Here is a 19,813-nt window from a genome sequence, read left to right on the forward strand (position 1 = left end):
TGGCATACATGGAGACAGGGAGTCTCTTTCATGCGAACGTTTCAGGGCTTTTCGTGGCATTAGTTTAAATCACGTCATTAGAATTTCAGGTACAATCAGATATACACAGGATTAGAAACAAACAACTCAACCCATAGGCACAACACAACTGTATAGGAGCAGAAGTGTGCAGGCTCCCCGGGGCTCCGTCCTGACCTTGGCCCCGGACCTGGCCCTGCAGGTGGAGGGAGGCCACAGAGCCACAGGGAGAGTTGGAAGGTAGGGAGGAGAGGGCCTTCCTTGCTCACTTAGCAGCCTCCTGCTGCTTCTCTCAGTTAATTAACACTGTCAGCTTGTCAGCCCCCTTCACCTGCCCAAGGAAAGGAAGTGGACCCTTCCCCCTGCCATCCCCCTGCTTTCCCTACTTTTTGAAAATTATGGAACCACTTTCTGCGCTCCAGGACCCAACAGTGGCATTTCTTTCACTAATTAAGAATAGGTCAGTGCTTCTGAGGAATCCCACCCAGGGGCTCTTGGAGACACTTTCACCTTGGAAATTCCTTGTCATTCACTGATGAACACTGAGGGATCAATACAGAATCATCACCGCAGAGCTGGCAAGGAGTCACTTAGGCCATTTATAACACGGGAGGCTTATCTGATGGCTACGCGGGTGTAATCTTCCCAATAGCTGAGAGATTTTGAAAATCCAGGGTTTCACGTTTCTGGAAAACGAATGAACCCTCTGCCCTCTTGTCATCTGATGCTCTCACCTGTTGGGGGCTGGGGCAGTTAGAGTCAGGAATGTCCTTGTACCCCACAAGCTGGCTGCCAGCACTTCTTCCCCATTTTAGCTCGAACTGGTAGAAAACCTGGATCTGTTTAGAGCGTAAAGCATGCTGTCCTTGTGAAAGGTAAAAATCAAGAACCAAGACAAAATCCTGACATTAAAAACAATTCATTCTGGGGGTGCCTGGGTGACTCAGTTGTTAAGCGTCTGCCTTCAGCTCGGGTCATGATCCCAAGGTCCTGGGATCAAGCCCCGCCTTGGGCTCCCTGCTCAGCGGGAAGCTTTCTTCTCCCTCTCCCACTTCCCCTGATTGCGTTCCCTCTCTCCCTGTGTCGCTCTCTCTGTCAAATAATAAATAAATTCTTAAAAAGAAATTGAAAACAAGAATTCTGGTAGTCTCATAGTTCCATAGCTTACAAAAAATATTTACAAACGCCAAAATTTTTCTTTCCGTCTAAAATGAACACAGATGCAAGTTGGCGTTTGATTCCGTTCTCCTGGTTTCCTTTTTGTGGTTCAGCATTTCTTAGCCACAGACAGCTTGCAGAGCCCATTCTCCTTATGTGGAACTCCCCCAGCTGTGTTCCGTTCTCATTTTTCTCATTACAAAAGGGTCTTAGGATTTGACGTCACTATCCCCCAAATCTGAATGCTTATGTTAAATAGAGCTTATTTAAGTACCTGCTAGTGGATATGACTGTTAGTTACACATAGATTATTCCTCGGAGTTTCTAATAGAGTTTGGCCTTATGCGACTTTGATGCTCAACTGATGTGCGCCGAAAAGAAAACAACCCTAGGTCTCTCGAATGATCATGTGATATAAAATAGAGCATTTCAAAGATTGCCCTTCATGTGAACTGGAGACCATAGGCCAATTAGCCAATTAGCCAATTAGAACTCGGCCACTTCTTTCTTTTATCAATTTTTTTGTTCTGTTAAATGGTTCCATGTAGACCGTGTTTCCCAGCGCCTCCTCTGTAACAAGTGGGCAGATATGTGAAGACAATTTACTGCTCACTCTGACCCTGAGACGTCTAAATATTTCACATGCTTTCTTTACCACTCACAACATCTGGATGCTTTTAAAAGAAATACCCAGTTACTCAGGGCGTAGCCATATAACTTGGGAATTTGGAGGAATACTTATATCACGGAGGAGTGAAGATATGCCTTTCGTGTCTTCATCCGTGCCTCTCTGCTCGTTGACATTAATGACTAGAGAATGAGTGTTTATGTGCAGAGACAAGTGCTTATGAAGTCTATTTCAGATAGACGTGCGAGGTATTATTTGTGGTGTGGACAGGAGTTTGTCGTAGGTAATAATGTGTTATTTATGTGGACCATAAATAAAAAAAGAGAAAGAAAACCATATAGCATTCCGGGAATGTATTTGCCAAGCAAATATTTTGGAAAACAGCCCAAAGGAACAGACTTAAGACTGTGATTTGAATACCGAACTAAGGAAATGCTTTAATGCATCGGCTCAGCTCATGGATAGTGGTAATCACATCTGGTTTAGCTCAAGCTGTAGGAGAGGGAATGAAACTTAACAGCAGAACAAACATCTTGAGACCCAAGTCCCATGTTTTTTTGTCGGTATGCATATGTGCGGTGCAGGGTTAAATTTTTTTTGAACGTAAATATTGCCACGGTGTAAGTAATCTGTAAATGCAGATGGCTTGCCAACTATAAGGAGAGACTGCTCTGTCACCTGTCCATTCTTATTACATGGCCTGTGAGTTTTACTGCAGGAATTAAATATTTTTATATAGGCAACTATTGCCAATGCCTTATTACATGGCCAAGGAAAACAGGGATGTAAGTAGGCTGGTTGAGTTACAGCAAAGACATAGGGTCTCCAAGGTGGGAGCTGCTTGCCTTTGACCGTGGATCTCATTCCCCAGCAAGGGGCGAAGCCATTGATGACTTCAAAGTATATAGAGCACCCAGTGCAATGCATTTCCTACCTGAAGTATAGACCTAAAAGTCCTTGTTGATTGTTTCGGGTTAATTGTAAAATCATAGCACTAATTCCTCATTCAGTTATGAGGTTTTTGCCTTTCAGACATCACACCGCCCCTCTCTTGGGAACGCCTATTGACAGCATTTTTTAAAAGTCAGGTATTTAAATTTCTCAACCCACTGACTCATCCCAAGGTGTAGCCCATCTGTTCACATGGGTGCGGATCACCAGTGACGACCCACACTTCTGGAAACGCCTGCTCTGTTAGGTGTGAGAGACTTTCATAAAGCTGGCAGCTTTATCTGGTAACTGGCAAGTTAACCTACATGGCTCTCTGTTCCGCAGGTATTTTCTGTTCATAAAGATAACCAATATGATTTCCTGATCGCTCCAAGGATAGCCTGAGGGATATTGTTATCAGATCCTTGCTCATTTCCAAACAATTACTCTGACAATCTATTCCCTCCCCTTTGGGTATGGGCTCTAGTTTGTTTTGTTTTTTTTTTAATATATTTTTTTATTTATTTGACAGAGAGAAATCACAACTAGGCAGAGAGGCAGGCAGAGAGAGAGGAGGAAGCAGGCTCCCCACGGAGCAGAGAGCCCGATGCGGGGCTCGATCCCAGGACCCTGGGATCATGACCTGAACCGAAGGCAGAGGCTTTAACCCACTGAGCCACCCAGGCGCCCCTGGGCTCTAGTTTTAAAAACGTTAAACGTCGATATTCTCCAATGTCACCGGCGAGGACTTAGCCCTGTTTATGGGAAATATCACTGAGGAACAGAGAGCCTTTGGAGACCCTGGCCATGGAGTGGGGAGACCCTGGCTATGGAGCGGGGGACAGTTTGTCACCAGACTCTCAGCTTCAGCCATCTGTCTGGGCGAGCCCCTGCATGCGTGTTTGGATCTGAGTATAAACAGTTGCCAATGAGTGTTGTCGAACTCATTTTAATGGGAAAATTTCTGCCCAGACATTCAGGTCTCCAGGTTTTGATCCTAAGGTGAGGTAGGCAAATGATATTTGAAATACCGCCCGGCCAAGTTAGTGCTCCCAGACCGTACCCATGTGGAGGGACGGTTGGGAAGATGTAGGGCTTTTTCTGAGGGCCATGAAGGATGCTTTTGTATGGAAATGCTGTGGTGGGCACAGAGGACCAGCTCACAGCCCTGGATCCCCACAAAGTGTGACCCTTCACACTTTGGCTATGATGATGCCACGTAAATGCAACCTGAGAGACAGCATAGCTTAGCCGGGGGCAGTAGTCCCTTGGGTAGAGGAATGGCAGGGCGCCATTAGGCCACCTCCTGGTGGCGGAGACAAGCAGGTATGTGCCCAGTGAAGAAGGACTGTTCTTGAGCCCTAACTGAGGGTAAAGGAGCTTCAGGAATCCAGAAGCGTTCCTGGAAGAAGTGGAATCTGTGGGGTTTTGAAGAGAGAGAGATGGTATTAGTCGGGCGGAGAAGGGGAGCCGCTCAGCCATGGGGCCATTTACCTGGTGAAGTTTCTTTCATTCTGATCCAGAGGGAAAATACTCCTAGGGCTAAATGAGGGGAAGGAGGTACAGAAAGCAAAAGTCATAATTTGAATTGCTGAAGCGACTGTCTGATGGGACAAATTCCTGGAGAGTTTTCAAAGCCACTTTGAAATGCCAAACAACCTGTACTTTATCTGTTCAGAATTGCAAATCCTACAAAATTCCATTTCACCTAGGAACACCGGAGACTTTGTAGTGGGTGATATTTTATTACCAAGTGTCAGTCATGTGCTCATGTGGGGTTTTTTGTTTTTTGTTTTTTGGAGTTTTTTGGGGGTTTTTTTGTTTTTTTTTTCTTTTCGCCACATCTAATTTAATAGTAAAAATGGAAGCAGATGTTGCAGATTTCAAACAAAGAGGAGCTCGGTGCATGAAGAGTTCAGCTTGGCATGTGCCAAGGTGAAAAAAGAGATGAGAAGTCAAGGCTCCCCTATTCTGATTCAAAAAGGAGAAACTCGCTTCCTTCCCTTGTGACTCACCTGCTTTCCTCTGCTTCCAGCCTTACGTTTCATGGATAATTGGACCAAAGTTCCCCAGCTCCCCACGGCAGCTGCGTGGTCCTGGTGCCCATCACTGCCCCCTCCAGTAGGCACTCACCTGTCTGAATCATGGAGGATACGCCCCTTAATGACGCGGAGCCCTCCAGGAATCAGAGCGACTTCGCAGAGTCCCGAGTGTGGAAGGGAGGAAAGAGGGGATCTCTTCAGGCACCGCTTGCTTCTCTGATTTCTTTCGGTCATCAGTTTGTAGATTCCCTCACTCCTACCTGGGGCCAGCCCAACAAGAATCCCTTTCTGTGTTTCCCACCCCCGGCATGGCTGAGTCATACCTGGAGGGAAGAGACCCCCCCATATGGGAGACCTGTGTCGGGGACCCCAGCCCGCCACTTTCTCAGTGTGACCTTCAGCAAGACACAGGACTCTTTGAGAGGCTTCTGTGTGTTTCAAAGGAAGACCTGAACCAGATCATTCCCGAGCCCCCTGCCAGCTCGAATTCCCTCTGCTTCTTATTAAGATCCTCGGGAAAGGGTTCATGACATCCTTAGTGGCCCTCCCTGAGGTGGCCTTTCATAAAAGCCTGCATTTGATGTCCTGGGAAACAAGACGGGTGTCAAATGAGAGGCCTCGTTTTCATGCACATCCCAAGCTGGGGAGTCCTGACCAGCATAGCTGACTTACAGTTCACTTACCCGAAATGCCAGAGCCGCCAAAGCTTTCATGGGAGGACAATTGCTTTGAAAGAGGGTCCTTTGTTTTAAGACAAGCAAGCAAACAAAAGCCCTTTAATAGCTCCTGTTCCTTTACTGGTTTTCAGCTTTCCATCAAGGCTTAGGCAAAGAAAATGGATGAAATCAGAAATTGGGGTATAGTTGAACGACAAGCCCCCTGCCTTCCTAACAGGGGCATCTCTGCGGAGGAAAGCCTAAAACCTGCTGGCTTAAAAGTACACACTCAGGAAAGGGGTCCCCAAGGCAAGAGAGAAAGCTTGCTTGGTGCTCCCTGCAGAGACTCTGCCATCCTCTGGGACTGGAGTGAGCACGCACTCAGGTTCGCAGAGGACACGGCCATTTACCTAGGGCAGCCCTATGGTCCTTTATCCCATATGCAGTGAATGTGCCCCCAGGCGACTGTGAGACACGGAAATCCACGGTCTGTCCCTCCTGCCTCTTGTGGCGGAAGCACCTTGCTGTGCTGTCTGCTAAAGAGTCATTTCTCCCAAAGGTGCAAGGAGGTCGGGCCCTCTTGGCCTTACCGCAAATACATACATTGCGGGTAGAAGTATATCGTAGAGTACGCTTCTGAACTGCTTCGTAGCCCTGCCTGCACATCTGGCCAGGAGCCAGGGATCTGGGGACCAGGAACTGGTGGCCGTGGCAGCTCATGGAAGTCTCCTTCTTGCACACTTCAGCTCAGAGGCACAGTTCCCGGCATAGCGGGGACCTTCCCATCTGAGACAAGCCCGGGCATTAGCGTGTTGTTGCTCTTCAAGGTCTAGTCAGTCTTGGGGTGGTTTTTTAAAAAGCTGGGGACCAGTGAGAGTGCACTTCCTGCTAGCGTTCTGCACCAGTCCTATCTACCCACGCAGGAGCCTCTGTAGGGTATGACCTGTCTGCCTGCTGTGCTAGCTACTATGACCATACAACAAATCATCCCAGCTTAGTGATTTAGAACAACCGTTTACTATATGCATGGATCTGGGGGTCAGGAATTCAGATGGGACACTGCAGGGAGGGCTGTCCCTGCCCCCACGGTGTTTGGCTATTAGCCGGATGACTTGAACGTGGAGCTTGGAATCATCTGAAGACTAAGTCCCAACCGTGCCTGGATTTCAGCAGGTCAACAAGATACCCACACGTGGCTTGTCTGTGGGCTCTGGGCTTAGACCAGGTTCAAGGGCAAGTGATGGGAAAAGACATATCATCTACTAAGAGCTGGCTTTGGAAGTCCGGCATGTTACCTTTGCCGTGTTCTGTTCATTGAAGGATTCTGAACAGCCCAGCCAGGTTCAAGGGGAGGAGAAACAAACAGCAGAGGGATAAGGTTCTGGAAGGCTGTATTGCTGTGGCTACACATACACTCTGCCATACCTGGGCATAGCATGGAAAACACAAGGAAGTTCTGCCAAGTCCGTCAAGTTTAAGGTTAACAACAGGCAGGACCTCTGCAACTGTGTTCACTTTATACCCATGACTCTGGTCCCACCTTGGCCTCTGTGGACACATAGGATTCCTTTGGACAGAGCAGAATTTTTTAGCAGGTTGGTAGAAATACATAAATCTGAACTTCATCAGCTGTCACTGCTCAGGTGCGGGCTTAAATGAGTTCGCTTCCCAAGATTCCATAAATTCTTCAAATAACGGCCACCTGGGTCACACGCAGGACCGGTTCAGGAGGAGAGTCTGTCGGGCCACCAAGAGAAGTCTGGTTTGTGGTTTGTTCAGGAACCTTGTAGAAATTCTATGACTTAGGGAAACAGCCCGGGGGCAGAGGGCCAGTCAGGTCTCCCACTGGTGGTCATGGAACCATGAGTTCTTTGAGTTTGTTTCTTTTTGCCTCTTTATGTCTTTTTAATCTGCAAAATCATTTTTAAACAATATTCAGGTGTATTTTTTCCATACATCCATTATGGCTTGAATCAGTGTCTTCGGTAAATTTTTTCTTTCTTATATTTTAAAGAGGTGGAAAATACAACCAAGTAAGGAGAAGAAAATAAAAATCTTCAACACCAGCCCTCAAAATAGTAATAGTCAATATCTTAGTGCTTTTTCCATTGTATATACCTGCCTTAAAATGATTTTAATGGCTAAATATGAATTAAATATACCAGAATTTATTTTAATCACCCCTTTTATTGTTGGACATTTTATTTCTTCTTTCCCATGCTTTTCATGTAACTACTTTTGCATTATTAAGATACATTTTTATTTAACATATGTAAGTAACATTTTCCATATTTATTTAAAAGTTTTAATAAATATTACTTAAATCTAAATAAAATTTATTTCTCTGTGATAGATTCCAGGAAATGGGATTCTGGGATCCCAGGCTATGAACAATTTAGTTTTTGCTACATGGTCTGAAATCACTTTCCCAAATTCACAGTCACCGGCGACCTGTACATCCTTCTACAAGGCCAGCAGGTGGGGCTTATCAGTGTAGGGGGCAAATGTAAAGCCATACTTTAAATGAACTTAACTCAGCTCTGATTTCTATTTGTTTTAGCAGGACTGGGAGGATTAAGTCCTTTGCCTGTATCTTAAGTGCTTTCAGTTCCTTGGCCTGTGTTTTTCCTCTCTTCAAGTGTATTTTCAGATGTTTGCATTCCAGCGCCCCCCACCCCGCCCAACACGCTGCTTGCTTTTCTCCTCCATGTAGGACTCGTGTTCTCACGGCCGCCAATCATTTGCCTACAGATGTTCTTCTTTGAAGCGTCTCGTTTACTCCTCGCATGTCGGGACGATGCCCACTGCCCACTCTCTCCGCTTCCATGTGATTTGCCCGCCTCTTTGAGTGATAATGTGATTACTTTTAGGATCAGTAAAATAAGGTTGCCTACGTGATTTTTATATATTCTCCATCTTCTCATCATCACCGCTGTGGTCAATGACGGGCAAACCATCACTGTGCGCTTCCCGGGCCTTTTTGTTTGTGTTCCTTTGTCTCTGAAATGGTTTGACGTTGTAAGTGAAAGTTTTTCTTCTGTATATACATTTACTTGCAATAGAAAAAACTTCTCCAATATTTGCAATAGTTATTTATAGTTCCCCTTAGCATGGTTCTATTCTAATGGAGTTGACCAATTGGGATATAAACTCAAAAACATTCTGGAGTTAATATAATGACTATTAAATTACATACCTGGATTTAATGATTATTCTTGGCCTCTAATTATAATATTTCATAACTCGTGATCTCTAGGGCCTCTTTAACAGAAAATATCACCACACCTGGGCACTTTGTTGTATTTTTGGTTTTTAATTACAGCTTTTGTAATAACCCTGCAGTTTAATCTAAATATATATCTTAATTCTTTCCCTTATACAAAATTACTTTTGGTATACCTTCTAAGCCTTTCACCCCGGGTTGAGAAAATATTGCTTTTACATTTGGTTAAATTGTATGTATGTATGTGTATATTTATTTATTTATTTTTATTAAAAAATTTTTTTGGTTAAATTTTAATGAGTTGCTTTTTGCTGCTCATTTATCTATCTTTTTATTATGGTTTTTTTTTCCATTTTATTTATTTTTTCAGCGTAACAGTATTCATTCTTTTTGCACAACACCCAGTGCTCCATGCAAAACGTGCCCTCCCCACTACCCACCACCTGTTCCCCCAACCTCCCACCCCTGACCCTTCAAAACCCTCAGGTTGTTTTTCAGAGTCCATAGTCTCTTATGGTTCGCCTCCCCTTCCAAATTTTTTTTTTTTTTTAATAAACATATAATGTATTTTTATCCCCAGGGGTACAGGTCTGTGAATCGCCAGGTTTACACACTTCACAGCACTCACGATAGCACTTACCCTCCCCAATGTCCATAGCCCCCTCCCCCTCTCCCAATCCCACCTCCCCCCAGCAACCCCCAGTTTGTTTTGTGAGATTAAGAGTCATTTATGGTTTGTCTCCCTCCCAATCCCATCTTGTTTCATTTATTCTTCTCCTATCCCCCTACCCCCCCCATGTTGCTTCTCCATGTCCTCATATCAGGGAGATCATATGATAGTTGTCTTTCTCCGATTGACTTATTTCACTAAGCATGATACGCTCTAGTTCCATCCACGTCGTCGCAAATGGCATGATTTCATTTCTTTTGATGGCTGCATAGTATTCCATTGTGTATATATACCACATCTTCTTGATCCATTCATCTGTTGATGGACATCTAGGTTCTTTCCATAGTCTGGCTATTGTAGACATTGCTGCTATAAACATTCGGGTACACGTGCCCCTTCGGATCACTATGTTTGTATCTTTAGGGTAAATACCCAGTAGTGCAATTGCTGGGTCATAGGGTAGTTCTATTTTCAACATTTTGAGGAACCTCCATGCTGTTTTCCAGAGTGGTTGCACCAGCTTGCATTCCCACCAACAGTGGAGGAGGGTTCCCCTTTCTCCACATCCTCGCCAGCATCTGTCATTTCCTGACTTGTTAATTTTAGCCATTCTGACTGGTGTGAGGTGATATCTCATTGTGGTTTTGATTTGTATTTCCCTGATGCCGAGTGACGTGGAGCACTTTTTCATGTGTCTGTTGGCCATCTGGATGTCTTCTTTGCAGAAATGTCTGTTCATGTCCTCTGCCCATTTCTTGATTGGATTGTTTGTTCTTTGGGTGTTGAGTTTGCTAAGTTCCTTATAGATTTTGGATACTAGCCCTTTATCTGATATGTCGTTTGCAAATATCTTCTCCCATTCTGTCAGTTGTCTTTTGGTTTTGTTAACTGTTTCCTTTGCTGTGCAAAAGCTTTTGATCTTGATGAAATCCCAATAGTTCATTTTTGCCCTTGCTTCCCTTGCCTTTGCCGTTGTTCCTAGGAAGATGTTGCTACGGCTGAGGTCGAAGAGGTTGCTGCCTGCATTCTCCTCAAGGATTTTGATGGATTCCTTTCTCACATTGAGGTCCTTCATCCATTTGGAGTCTATTTTCGTGTGTGGTGTAAGGAAGTGGTCCAATTTCATTTTTCTGCATGTGGCTGTCCAATTTTCCCAGCACCATTTATTGAAGAGGCTGTCTTTTTTCCATTGGACATTCTTTCCTGCTTTGTCGAAGATTAGTTGGCCATAGAGTTGAGGGTCGATTTCTGGGCTCTCTATTCTGTTCCACTGATCTATGTGTCTGTTTTTGTGCCAGTACCATGCTGTCTTGATGATGACAGCTTTGTAATAGAGCTTGAAGTCCGGAATTGTGATGCCACCAACTTTGGCTTTGTTCTTCAATATTCCTTTGGCTATTCGAGGTCTTTTCTGGTTCCATATAAATTTTAGGATTATTTGTTCCATTTCTTTGAAAAAAATGGATGGTATTTTGATAGGGATTGCATTAAATGTGTAGATTGCTTTAGGTAGCATAGACATTTTCACAATATTTATTCTTCCAATCCAGGAGCATGGAACATTTTTCCATTTCTTTGTGTCTTCCTCAATTTCTTTCATGAGTACTTTATAATTTTCTGTGTATAGATTCTTAGTCTCTTTGGTTAGGTTTATTCCTAGGTATCTTATAGTTTTGAGTACAATTGTAAATGGGATTGACTCCTTAATTTCTCTTTCTTCAGTCTTGTTGTTGGTGTACAGAAATGCAACTGATTTCTGTGCATTGATTTTATATCCTGACACTTTACTGAATTCCTGGACAAGTTCTAGCAGTTTTGGAGTGGAGTCTTTTGGGTTTTCCACATATAGTATCATATCATCTGCGAAGAGTGATAGTTTGACTTCTTCTTTACCAATTTGGATGCCTTTAATTTCTTTTTGTTGTCTGATTGCTGAGGCTAGGACTTCTAGTACTATGTTGAATAGCAGTGGTGATAATGGACATCCCTGCCGTGTTCCTGACCTTAACGGAAAAGCTTTCAGTTTTTCTCCATTGAGAATGATATTTGCGGTGGGTTTTTCATAGATGGCTTTGATAATATTGAGGTATGTGCCCTCTATCCCCACACTTTGAAGAGTTTTGATCAGCAAGGGATGCTGTACTTTGTCAAATGCTTTTTCAGCATCTATTGAGAGTATCATATGGTTCTTGTTCTTTCTTTTATTAATGTGTTCTATCACATTGATTGATTTGCAGCCCTGCAGCCCTGGAACCCTGCAGCCCTGGAATAAATCCCACTTGATCGTGGTGAATAATCCTTTTAATGTACTGTTGAATCCTATTGGCTAGTATTTTGGCGAGAATTTTTGCGTCTGTGTTCATCAAGGATATTGGTCTGTCATTCTCTTTTTTGGTGGGATCCTGGTCTGGTTTTGGGATCAAGGTGATGCTGGCCTCATAAAATGAGTTTGGAAGTTTTCCTTCCATTTCTATTTTTTGGAACAGTTTCAGGAGAATAGGAATGAGTTCTTCTTTAAATGTTTGGTAGAATTCCCCTGGGAAGCCGTCTGGCCCTGGGCTTTTGTTTGTTTGGAGATTTTTGATGACTGTTTCAATCTCCTTACTGGTTATGGGCCTGTTCAGGTTTTCTATTTCTTCCTGGTTCAGTTGTGGTAGTTTATATGTCTCTAGGAATGCATCCATTTCTTCCAGATTGTCCAATTTGTTGGCGTAGAGTTGCTCATAGTATGTTCTTATAATTGTCTGTATTTCTTTGGTGTTAGTTGTGATCTCTCCTCTTTCATTCATGATTTTATTGATTTGGGTCCTTTCTCTTTTCTTTTTGATGAGTCTGGCCAGGGGGTTATCAATCTTATTGATTCTTTCAAAGAACCAGCTCCTAGTTTCATTGATTTGTTCTATTGTTTTTTTGGTTTCTAGTTCATTGATTTCTGCTCTGATCTTTATGATTTCTCTTCTCCTGCTGGGTTTAGGGTTTCTTTCTTGTTCTTTCTCCAGCTCCTTTACGTGTAGGGTTAGGTTGTGTACTTGAGACCTTTCTTGTTTCTTGAGAAAGGCTTGTACCGCTATATATTTTCCTCTCAGGACTGCCTTTGCTGTGTCCCACAGATTTTGAACTGTTGTGTTTTCATTATCATTTGTTTCCATGAATTTTTTCAATTCTTCTTTAATTTCCTGGTTAACCCATTCATTCTTTTTTTTTTTTTAAAGATTTATTTATTTGACAGATAGAGATTACAAGTAGGCAGAGAGGCAGGCAGAGAGAGAGAGAGAGAGAGAGAGAGAGAGAGGAGGAAGCAGGCTCCCCGCTAAGCAGAGAGCCCGATGCGGGGCTCGATCCCAGGACCTTGGGATCATGACCTGAGCTGAAGGCAGAGGCTTTAACCCGCTGAGCCACCCAGGCGCCCCAACCCATTCATTCTTTAGAAGGATGCTGTTTAGTCTCCATGTATTTGGGTTCTTTCCAGCTTTCTTCTTGTGATTGAGTTCTAGCTTCAGAGCATTGTGGTCTGAAAATATGCAGGGAATAATCCTAATCTTTTGATACCGGTTGAGACCTGATTTGTGACCCAGGATGTGATCTATTCTGGAGAAGGTTCCATGTGCACTAGAGAAGAATGTGTATTCTGTTGCTTTGGGATGAAATGTTCTGAATATATCTGTGATGTCCATCTGGTCCAGTGTGTCATTTAAGGCCTTTATTTCCTTGTTGATCTTTTGCTTGGATGATCTGTCCATTTCAGTGAGGGGAGTGTTCAAGTCCCCTACTATTATTGTATTATTATTGATGTGTTTCTTTGATTTTGTTATTAATTGGTTGATATAGTTGGCTGCTCCCACGTTAGGGGCATAGATATTTAAAATTGTTAGATCTTCTTGTTGGACAGACCCTTTGAGTAGGATATAGTGTCCTTCCTCATCTCTTATTATAGTCTTTGGCTTGAAATCTAATTGATCTGATATAAGGATTGCCACCCCAGCTTTCTTCTGATGCCCATTAGCATGGTAAATTGTTTTCCACCCCCTCACTTTAAATCTGGAGGTGTCTTCGCGTCTAAAATGAGTTTCTTGTAGGCAACATACTGATGGGTTTTGTTTTTTTATCCATTCTGATACCCTGTGTCTTTTGATTGGGGCATTTAGCCCATTAACATTCAGGGTAACTATTGAGAGATATGAATTTAGTGCCATTATTAGCCTGTAAGGTGACTGTTACTGTATATTGTCTCTGTACCTTTCTGATCTACTACTTTTAGGCTCTCTCTTGGCTTAGAGGACCCCTTTCAATATTTCCTGTAGAGCTGGATTGGTGTTTGCAAATTCTTTCAGTTTTTGTTTGTCCTGGAAGCTTTTGATCTCTCCTTCTATTTTCAATGATAGCCTAGCTGGATAGAGTATTCTTGGCTGCATGTTTTTCTCGTTTAGTGCTCTGAATATATCATGCCAGCTCTTTCTGGCCTGCCAGGTCTCTGTGGATAAGTCTGCCGCCAATCTAATATTTTTACCATTGTATGTTACAGACTTCTTTTCTCGGGCTGCTTTCAGGATTTTCTCTTTGTCACTAAGACTTGTAAATTTTACTATTAGGTGACGGGATGTGGACCTATTCTTGTTGACTTTGAGGGGGGTTCTCTGCATCTCCTGGATTTTGATGCTTGTTCCCTTTGCCATATTAGGGAAATTCTCTCCAATGATTCTCTCCAATAGACCTTCTGCTCCCCTCTCTGTTTCTTCTTCTTCTGGAATCCCAATTATTCTAATGTTGTTTCGTCTTATGGTGTCACTTATCTCTCGAATTCTCCCCTCATGGTCCAGTAGCTGTTTGTCCCTCTTTTGCTCGGCTTCCTTATTCTCTGTCATTTGGTCTTCTATATCACTAATTCTTTCTTCTGCCTCATTTATCCTAGCAGTGAGAGCCTCCATTTTTGATTGCACCTCATTAATAGCTTTTTTGATTTCAACTTGGTTAGATTTTAGTTCTTTAATTTCTCCAGAAAGGGCTTTAATATCTCCAGAGAGGGTTTCTCTAATATCTTCCATGCCTTTTTCAAGCCCGGCTAGAATGTTCAGAATCGTCATTCTGAACTCTTGATCTGACATATTACCCATGTCTGTGTTGATTAGGTCCCTAGCCTTCGGTACTGTCTCTTGTTCTTTTGTTTGTGGTGATTTTTTCCGCCTTGTCATTTTGTCCAGATAAGAGGATATGAAGGAGCAAATAAACTACTAAAAGGGTGGCAAAGACCCCAGAAAAATGCGCTGTAACCAAATCAGAAGAGACCCCTAATTGTGGGGGGGAGAAAGGGGATAAAAACAGGTTCTGAAAAAAAAAAGGAAAAAAAAAAGAAAAAAATTAAAAAATAAAACAAATAAAAAATATTAAAAAGAAAGAAACAATATATATATTTAGATGAACTAGTCAAAAAACGTTAAAAAAGAAAAGGGTAAAAGTTTTAAAAAATTTAGCAGAAGAAGGAAAAAAAAGAGAAAAAAAATTGAAAAAAGCAAAAAAAGTTGAAGTAGCCGCAAGACTAAAGAATCATGGGGAGAAAGCCATGAGTTCCGTGCTTTGCTTTCTCCTCCTCTGGAATTGCTCTGCTGTCTTAGGAATTGAACCTGCTTTCTCCTTGATAGATGAACTTCGTCCTGGCTGGATATTTTGTTGATCTTCTGGGGGAGGGGCCTGTTGTAGTGACTCTCAAGTGTCTTTGCCCGAGGCGGGATTGCACCGCCCTTACCGGCGGCCGGACTAAGTAATCGGCTCGGGTTCGCTTTTGGGAGCTTCTGTTCCCTGAACGCTTTCCGTAGAGTTCCGGAGGACGGGAATGAAAATGGCAGCCTCCCAGTCTCCGGCCCGGAGGAGCCAAGAGCCTGGGGCCCCACTCCTCAGTGCGCCCCCAGAGGACAGCACCCAATCACTCCCGTATCCCCAGCCTCTAGCCGCGCTCCGAGCTCACCCAGCCCGCGACCAGTTCAAGGTAACCCCGAGCTGAGAGTTCAGTCCTCGGCTCTGTCTCTGCAGCCGGCTTCTCCGTTCTAATACCTGCGAGCTCTCCGACACTCTGACACCCCCGATCCTTCTGTGACCCTGCGGGGCCTGGGGCCACGCTGACCCCGCGTGGGCTTCACCCTGGTTTAGCCTGTGGAGCAATGTCCCTCAGTGGAACAGACTTTTAAAAGTCCTGATTTTGTGCTCTGTTGCTCCGCCGCTTGCCGGGAGCCGGCCCCTCCCCCCGCGGTCTATCTTCCCGTCGTTTTAGATTCACTTCTCCGCCAGTCCTACCTTTCAGAAAGTGGTTGATTTTCTGTTTCTAGAGTTGCTGTTCTTCTTCTCTTTGCTCTCCCGTTGGATTTGTAGGTGTTTGCAATGTTTAGATAAGCTATCGAGCTGATCTCCTGCTACCTGATGTAGTCTCAGGCTGCTACTTCTCCGCCATCTTGACTCCTCCCCCCTTTATTATGGTTTTTTACTGAAATATAATTGACATAGAACAGGGTGTAAGTTTAAGATGTACAACGTGTTGGGCGCGTGGGTGGCTCAGTCAGTGAAGTGTCAGACTCTTGATTTTGGCTCAGGTCATGATCTCAGGGGTGTGAGATCGAGCCCTATGTCGGGTTCCATGCTGATAGAGGAGCCTGCTTCAGATTCTGTCTCTCCCCCTCCCTCTGCATCCCCAACCTGCACTCCTGCCCTTGTGCATGTTCTGTCTCTGTCTTTCTCTGTCTCTGTCTCTCTCTCTCAGAAGATGTATAGTGTGGTGACTTGAGGCATTAACATATCATAATACGATCACTGTCCTGGTGTTAGCTAACACCGCTATCATATCACATAATTATCATTTCTTTGTTGTGGTGAGAACGGTCACCATCAAGTCTGTTAGCATTTTTGAAGTTTATACTATAGTGTTGTTGACTATAATCACTGTGCTGTGCATTAGATAACCAGGACTTCATTCCTCTTCTAGGTGCAAGTTTGTCTCTTTTAACAACACCTCCCCACCCCCACGCCCCAAGCCCCTGGCACCCACCATTTAAGGCTCTGCTTCAACAAATTCGGCTTTGTTAGCTTCCACATAGAAGTGATACCGTGTTTCTCCGATTGACTTATTTCACTAAGCACGATACGCTCTAGTTCCATCCATGTCGTCGCAAATGGCATGATTTCATTTCTTTTGATGGCTGCATAGTATTCCATTGTGTATATATACCACATCTTCTTTATCCATTCATCTGTTGATGGACATCTAGGTTCTTTCCATAGTTTGGCTATTATAGACATTGCTGCTATAAACATTCGGGTACACGTGCTATCATATGATCTCCCTGATATGAGGACATGGAGAAGCAACATGGGGGGGGGGGTAGGGGGATAGGAGAAGAATAAATGAAACAAGATGGGATTGGGAGGGAAACAAACCATAAATGACTCTTAATCTCACAAAACAAACTGGGGGTTGCTGGGGGGAGGTGGGATTGGAAGAGGGGGAGGGGGCTATGGACATTGGGGAGGGTAAGTGCTATTGTGAGTGCTGTGAAGTATGTAAACCTGGCGATTCACAGACCTGTACCCCTGGGGATAAAAATACATTATATGTTTATTAAAAAAAAAAAATTTTGGAAGGGGAGGTGAACCATAAGAGACTATGGACTCTGAAAAACAACCTGAGGGTTTTGAAGGGTCAGGGGTGGGAGGTTGGGGGAACAGGTGGTGGGTAGTGGGGAGGGCACGTTTTGCATGGAGCACTGGGTGTTGTGCAAAAAGAATGAATACTGTTACGCTGAAAAAATAAATAAAATGGGAAAAAAAAAAAGAAGTGATACCGTGCAATATTTATCTTTCTTTGGCTGGCTTATCTCACTAAGCATAATGCTGCTTTTTTCCTTTCCCTTTGTTCTAAGAGTCCCTATTTCCTTGCCTCTTTTTTTTTTTTTTTTTTACCTTGTTTATTCTTTTCTTTTCCAAGTCCGTGGGCTTCTAAATGCCAGTTATTGTGCTTCGGGGTACAGGGTGAACGGATAGCCCATGCCTTTAGGGGTTTTACCATCACTCATGAAAACCTAACGCATATCAGAATGGCTGGAGGAATAGTGTGACTGAAGGCAATGGGTCCATCCTGTTGGCCAAAATTAGGTTGCGTGTGAGAGGGGACACAAGGGTGTGAGCCCCTTGGCCAGTTGTGAGGGGCTGAGTTTGGATCCTGCTCTGAGGGTGGTTTTGTCTTGGAAAGTGGGATAGGCCACTTTTTGGGTTCATGTGAGGGATATAAGTTGGAAGGGGGAGCATCTGAGAAGGAAGGAACTCCAAGTCTTGGATGTTCATTCATGGAACCAATGAGTACCTCATGCCTGCCATGTGTCAGGGGCTCTGGACTCCTCAGCGAGCAGACCACCATCCATCTTGCTCTTATGGGGTCTTGTAATTCAGCGGTCCTGCTCTTCTGGGGCTTCTGCTGTGGTGAGAGGTAGAGAAGCTTAACACCTGTGGTAGGGGCAATGACATCTGTATATATAAAGCCCATCTCATGGCATTTAAAGTCTCCTTAATTTTCTAACTTTCAGGCACTGTGACTACTGTGTGAAGGCATGTCCGCTGCCCTATTGGGTTCCTGTGCCCTTAAAGGAATAGCTCTGTTCTTATAGGTTCAACCGGGTTGCTCCCATGATTCACCCCAGCCCGACTTCGTTTCGAATTCCTATTACATTGTGAGTCTGCCCACGGATGCAGCTGGGACACTCAGGCTTCCCCTTTGATCATTTGATGTTAGGAGTTGACATCCTGGAAATAGCATTTTGAAATGACCGGATAAGGGAGGTCACCCGTGGAGCTCGTCATTCGGTAATAACCTGAAATTGGTTCATGTCTTCTCAAGAATGACCTCCGGGGAAGACTAAGGTTCTGGCGTGATTCTCCTGGAGTGCAGAAGCTGGGAGGTCTCTGTTGGTTAATCTTCCCTCTGGGTACCTCTGGGTACAGTACAGATGTGCTCATGGTCCTGAAAAAGTCGATAGCTTACCAGCGATCTTTTTATTTTTCTCTGTTCAGGAATCTTGGCTCCTTTCTGTGGAACTTGGAGAAAAATGTGAAGCCATAGACAAGAAGTTACTGTACTTGGAAGATCAGCTTCACACAGCCATCCACAGCCACGATGAAGATCTCATTCATATCCTTTTTATCCCGCAGGTTAAGTACCTGCTAGTTGTTTTGTAAGAGCAAGTCTTAAAAATATACTCAATTTTTCCATGCCCTAGCAGATGGAAACAAATAGATACTGCTGTTTTTTATAGCATAGAACACCTTCGATCTCTGAGATTATCCTGTATGTAGTGTTTTCTCTCTAGCTTTTGGTAAGTAATCCAGCATTTTTGATTATTAAGCCTGACCACTAAAAATGAACCGTGAAGTTCAGACATGCATAGAAGGCCAAAACAAAACGCAGTTTTCAAGGGGCATGAAGCTGAGTTTGTGGGGGCACAGATGGTTGTGGGTTTGATTAGCTCCGTTTTTCTAGGGGCTTCTCTCTCTCTCTCTTTCTGTCTCTCTTTTAACCATACAATTCTGCCCTGGAAGGAGCAGTGGAGTATCATAACTAATAGGACTTCAGGTCATTCCTTTTCAATTTCTTCTTGTACAAGACTCCATAAACTTGGTGTCATACCTGCAGATGTCTTCCACAACCCCAGCTGCCACGGAGCAAGATGGCCTGAGAACATGTTACCTTCCGTACACGTCCGCATCCAGTGCAAATCTGTGTATGTACTCAGTTCTGGTTAGTTCTTTCAAGGGCAAATGATTGGGTGTGCACACGGATGAAGGCGTATGGAGCCCCGGCCTGTATCTTTTCAATTATTCAATCAGAAGTGGACCTGTCTCTGGATAAAAACACTTCTCCGTTCATTCACCCTTTCTATTCAGTAGTGTGACTCTTACTAGAGGAGGGAAATGCAGCTATTTCGGTCTTTGCTTCTCATCGCTGTCTTACTTTTCAGAATTCTGTTTCTTTTTACACTTAATCCTGAGTGACTATGTGTGTGTGAGAGCAGCTTTGAATGGCCAAGGACTAATCTTAATCATAGGTATTCAGATACACAGTAGTTTAATGATGGATTCAGTGCTGTTCCTTCCTCATTATAACCTTAAATCTTAGACCTCAGTTATTAAACATAGCAGGAAATTTCTTCAGCTTAATCAGCAATTCCTTTCACATCGCTCAAGGTAGATTTTTAAAAGCAGACATTCTGTTCTTCATAATTTCCTGCCCCTTACAAAACTGGTGTTTAAACTCTTACTACAAAGTTGGCCATAGAAACAGCAGAAGCATTCTTGGCTTGCATTTTGTTTATTCCATGTTCATTAATCACCTAGATTTGAGGACTTGTAAGGGGACATGGGCTCTAACAAATGGGCAAGTGACTGTCTAGGCATGGGCATCTGGGAGTGGTGCAGTGCAGAGGGATTCCTGGTTCCCCAGCCCAGCAAGCGGGGGCT

General features: G+C 43.8%; 1 protein-coding gene across 3 annotated transcripts in view; it reads left to right on the forward strand.

Annotated features, from left to right (window-relative positions):
• DISC1 (DISC1 scaffold protein) overlaps nucleotides 1-19,813 on the forward strand; it is a 383,714-nt gene that overhangs the window by 352,979 nt on the left and 10,922 nt on the right. For 2 of the 3 annotated variants that reach the window (XM_046027930.1, XM_046027931.1), the window contains one exon: nucleotides 18,371-18,581. In XM_046027930.1, the coding sequence (XP_045883886.1) occupies nucleotides 18,371-18,535 (165 nt within the window). In that variant the 3' untranslated portion in view covers nucleotides 18,536-18,581. Of the gene's footprint in view, nucleotides 1-18,370; nucleotides 18,582-19,813 lie in introns of those variants that run through there. The other variant, XM_046027933.1, reaches the window with a different exon arrangement.

This window comes from Meles meles, chromosome 13, assembly GCF_922984935.1.
Source record: "Meles meles chromosome 13, mMelMel3.1 paternal haplotype, whole genome shotgun sequence".
In the NCBI taxonomy this organism is placed as follows: Eukaryota; Metazoa; Chordata; class Mammalia; order Carnivora; family Mustelidae; genus Meles; species Meles meles.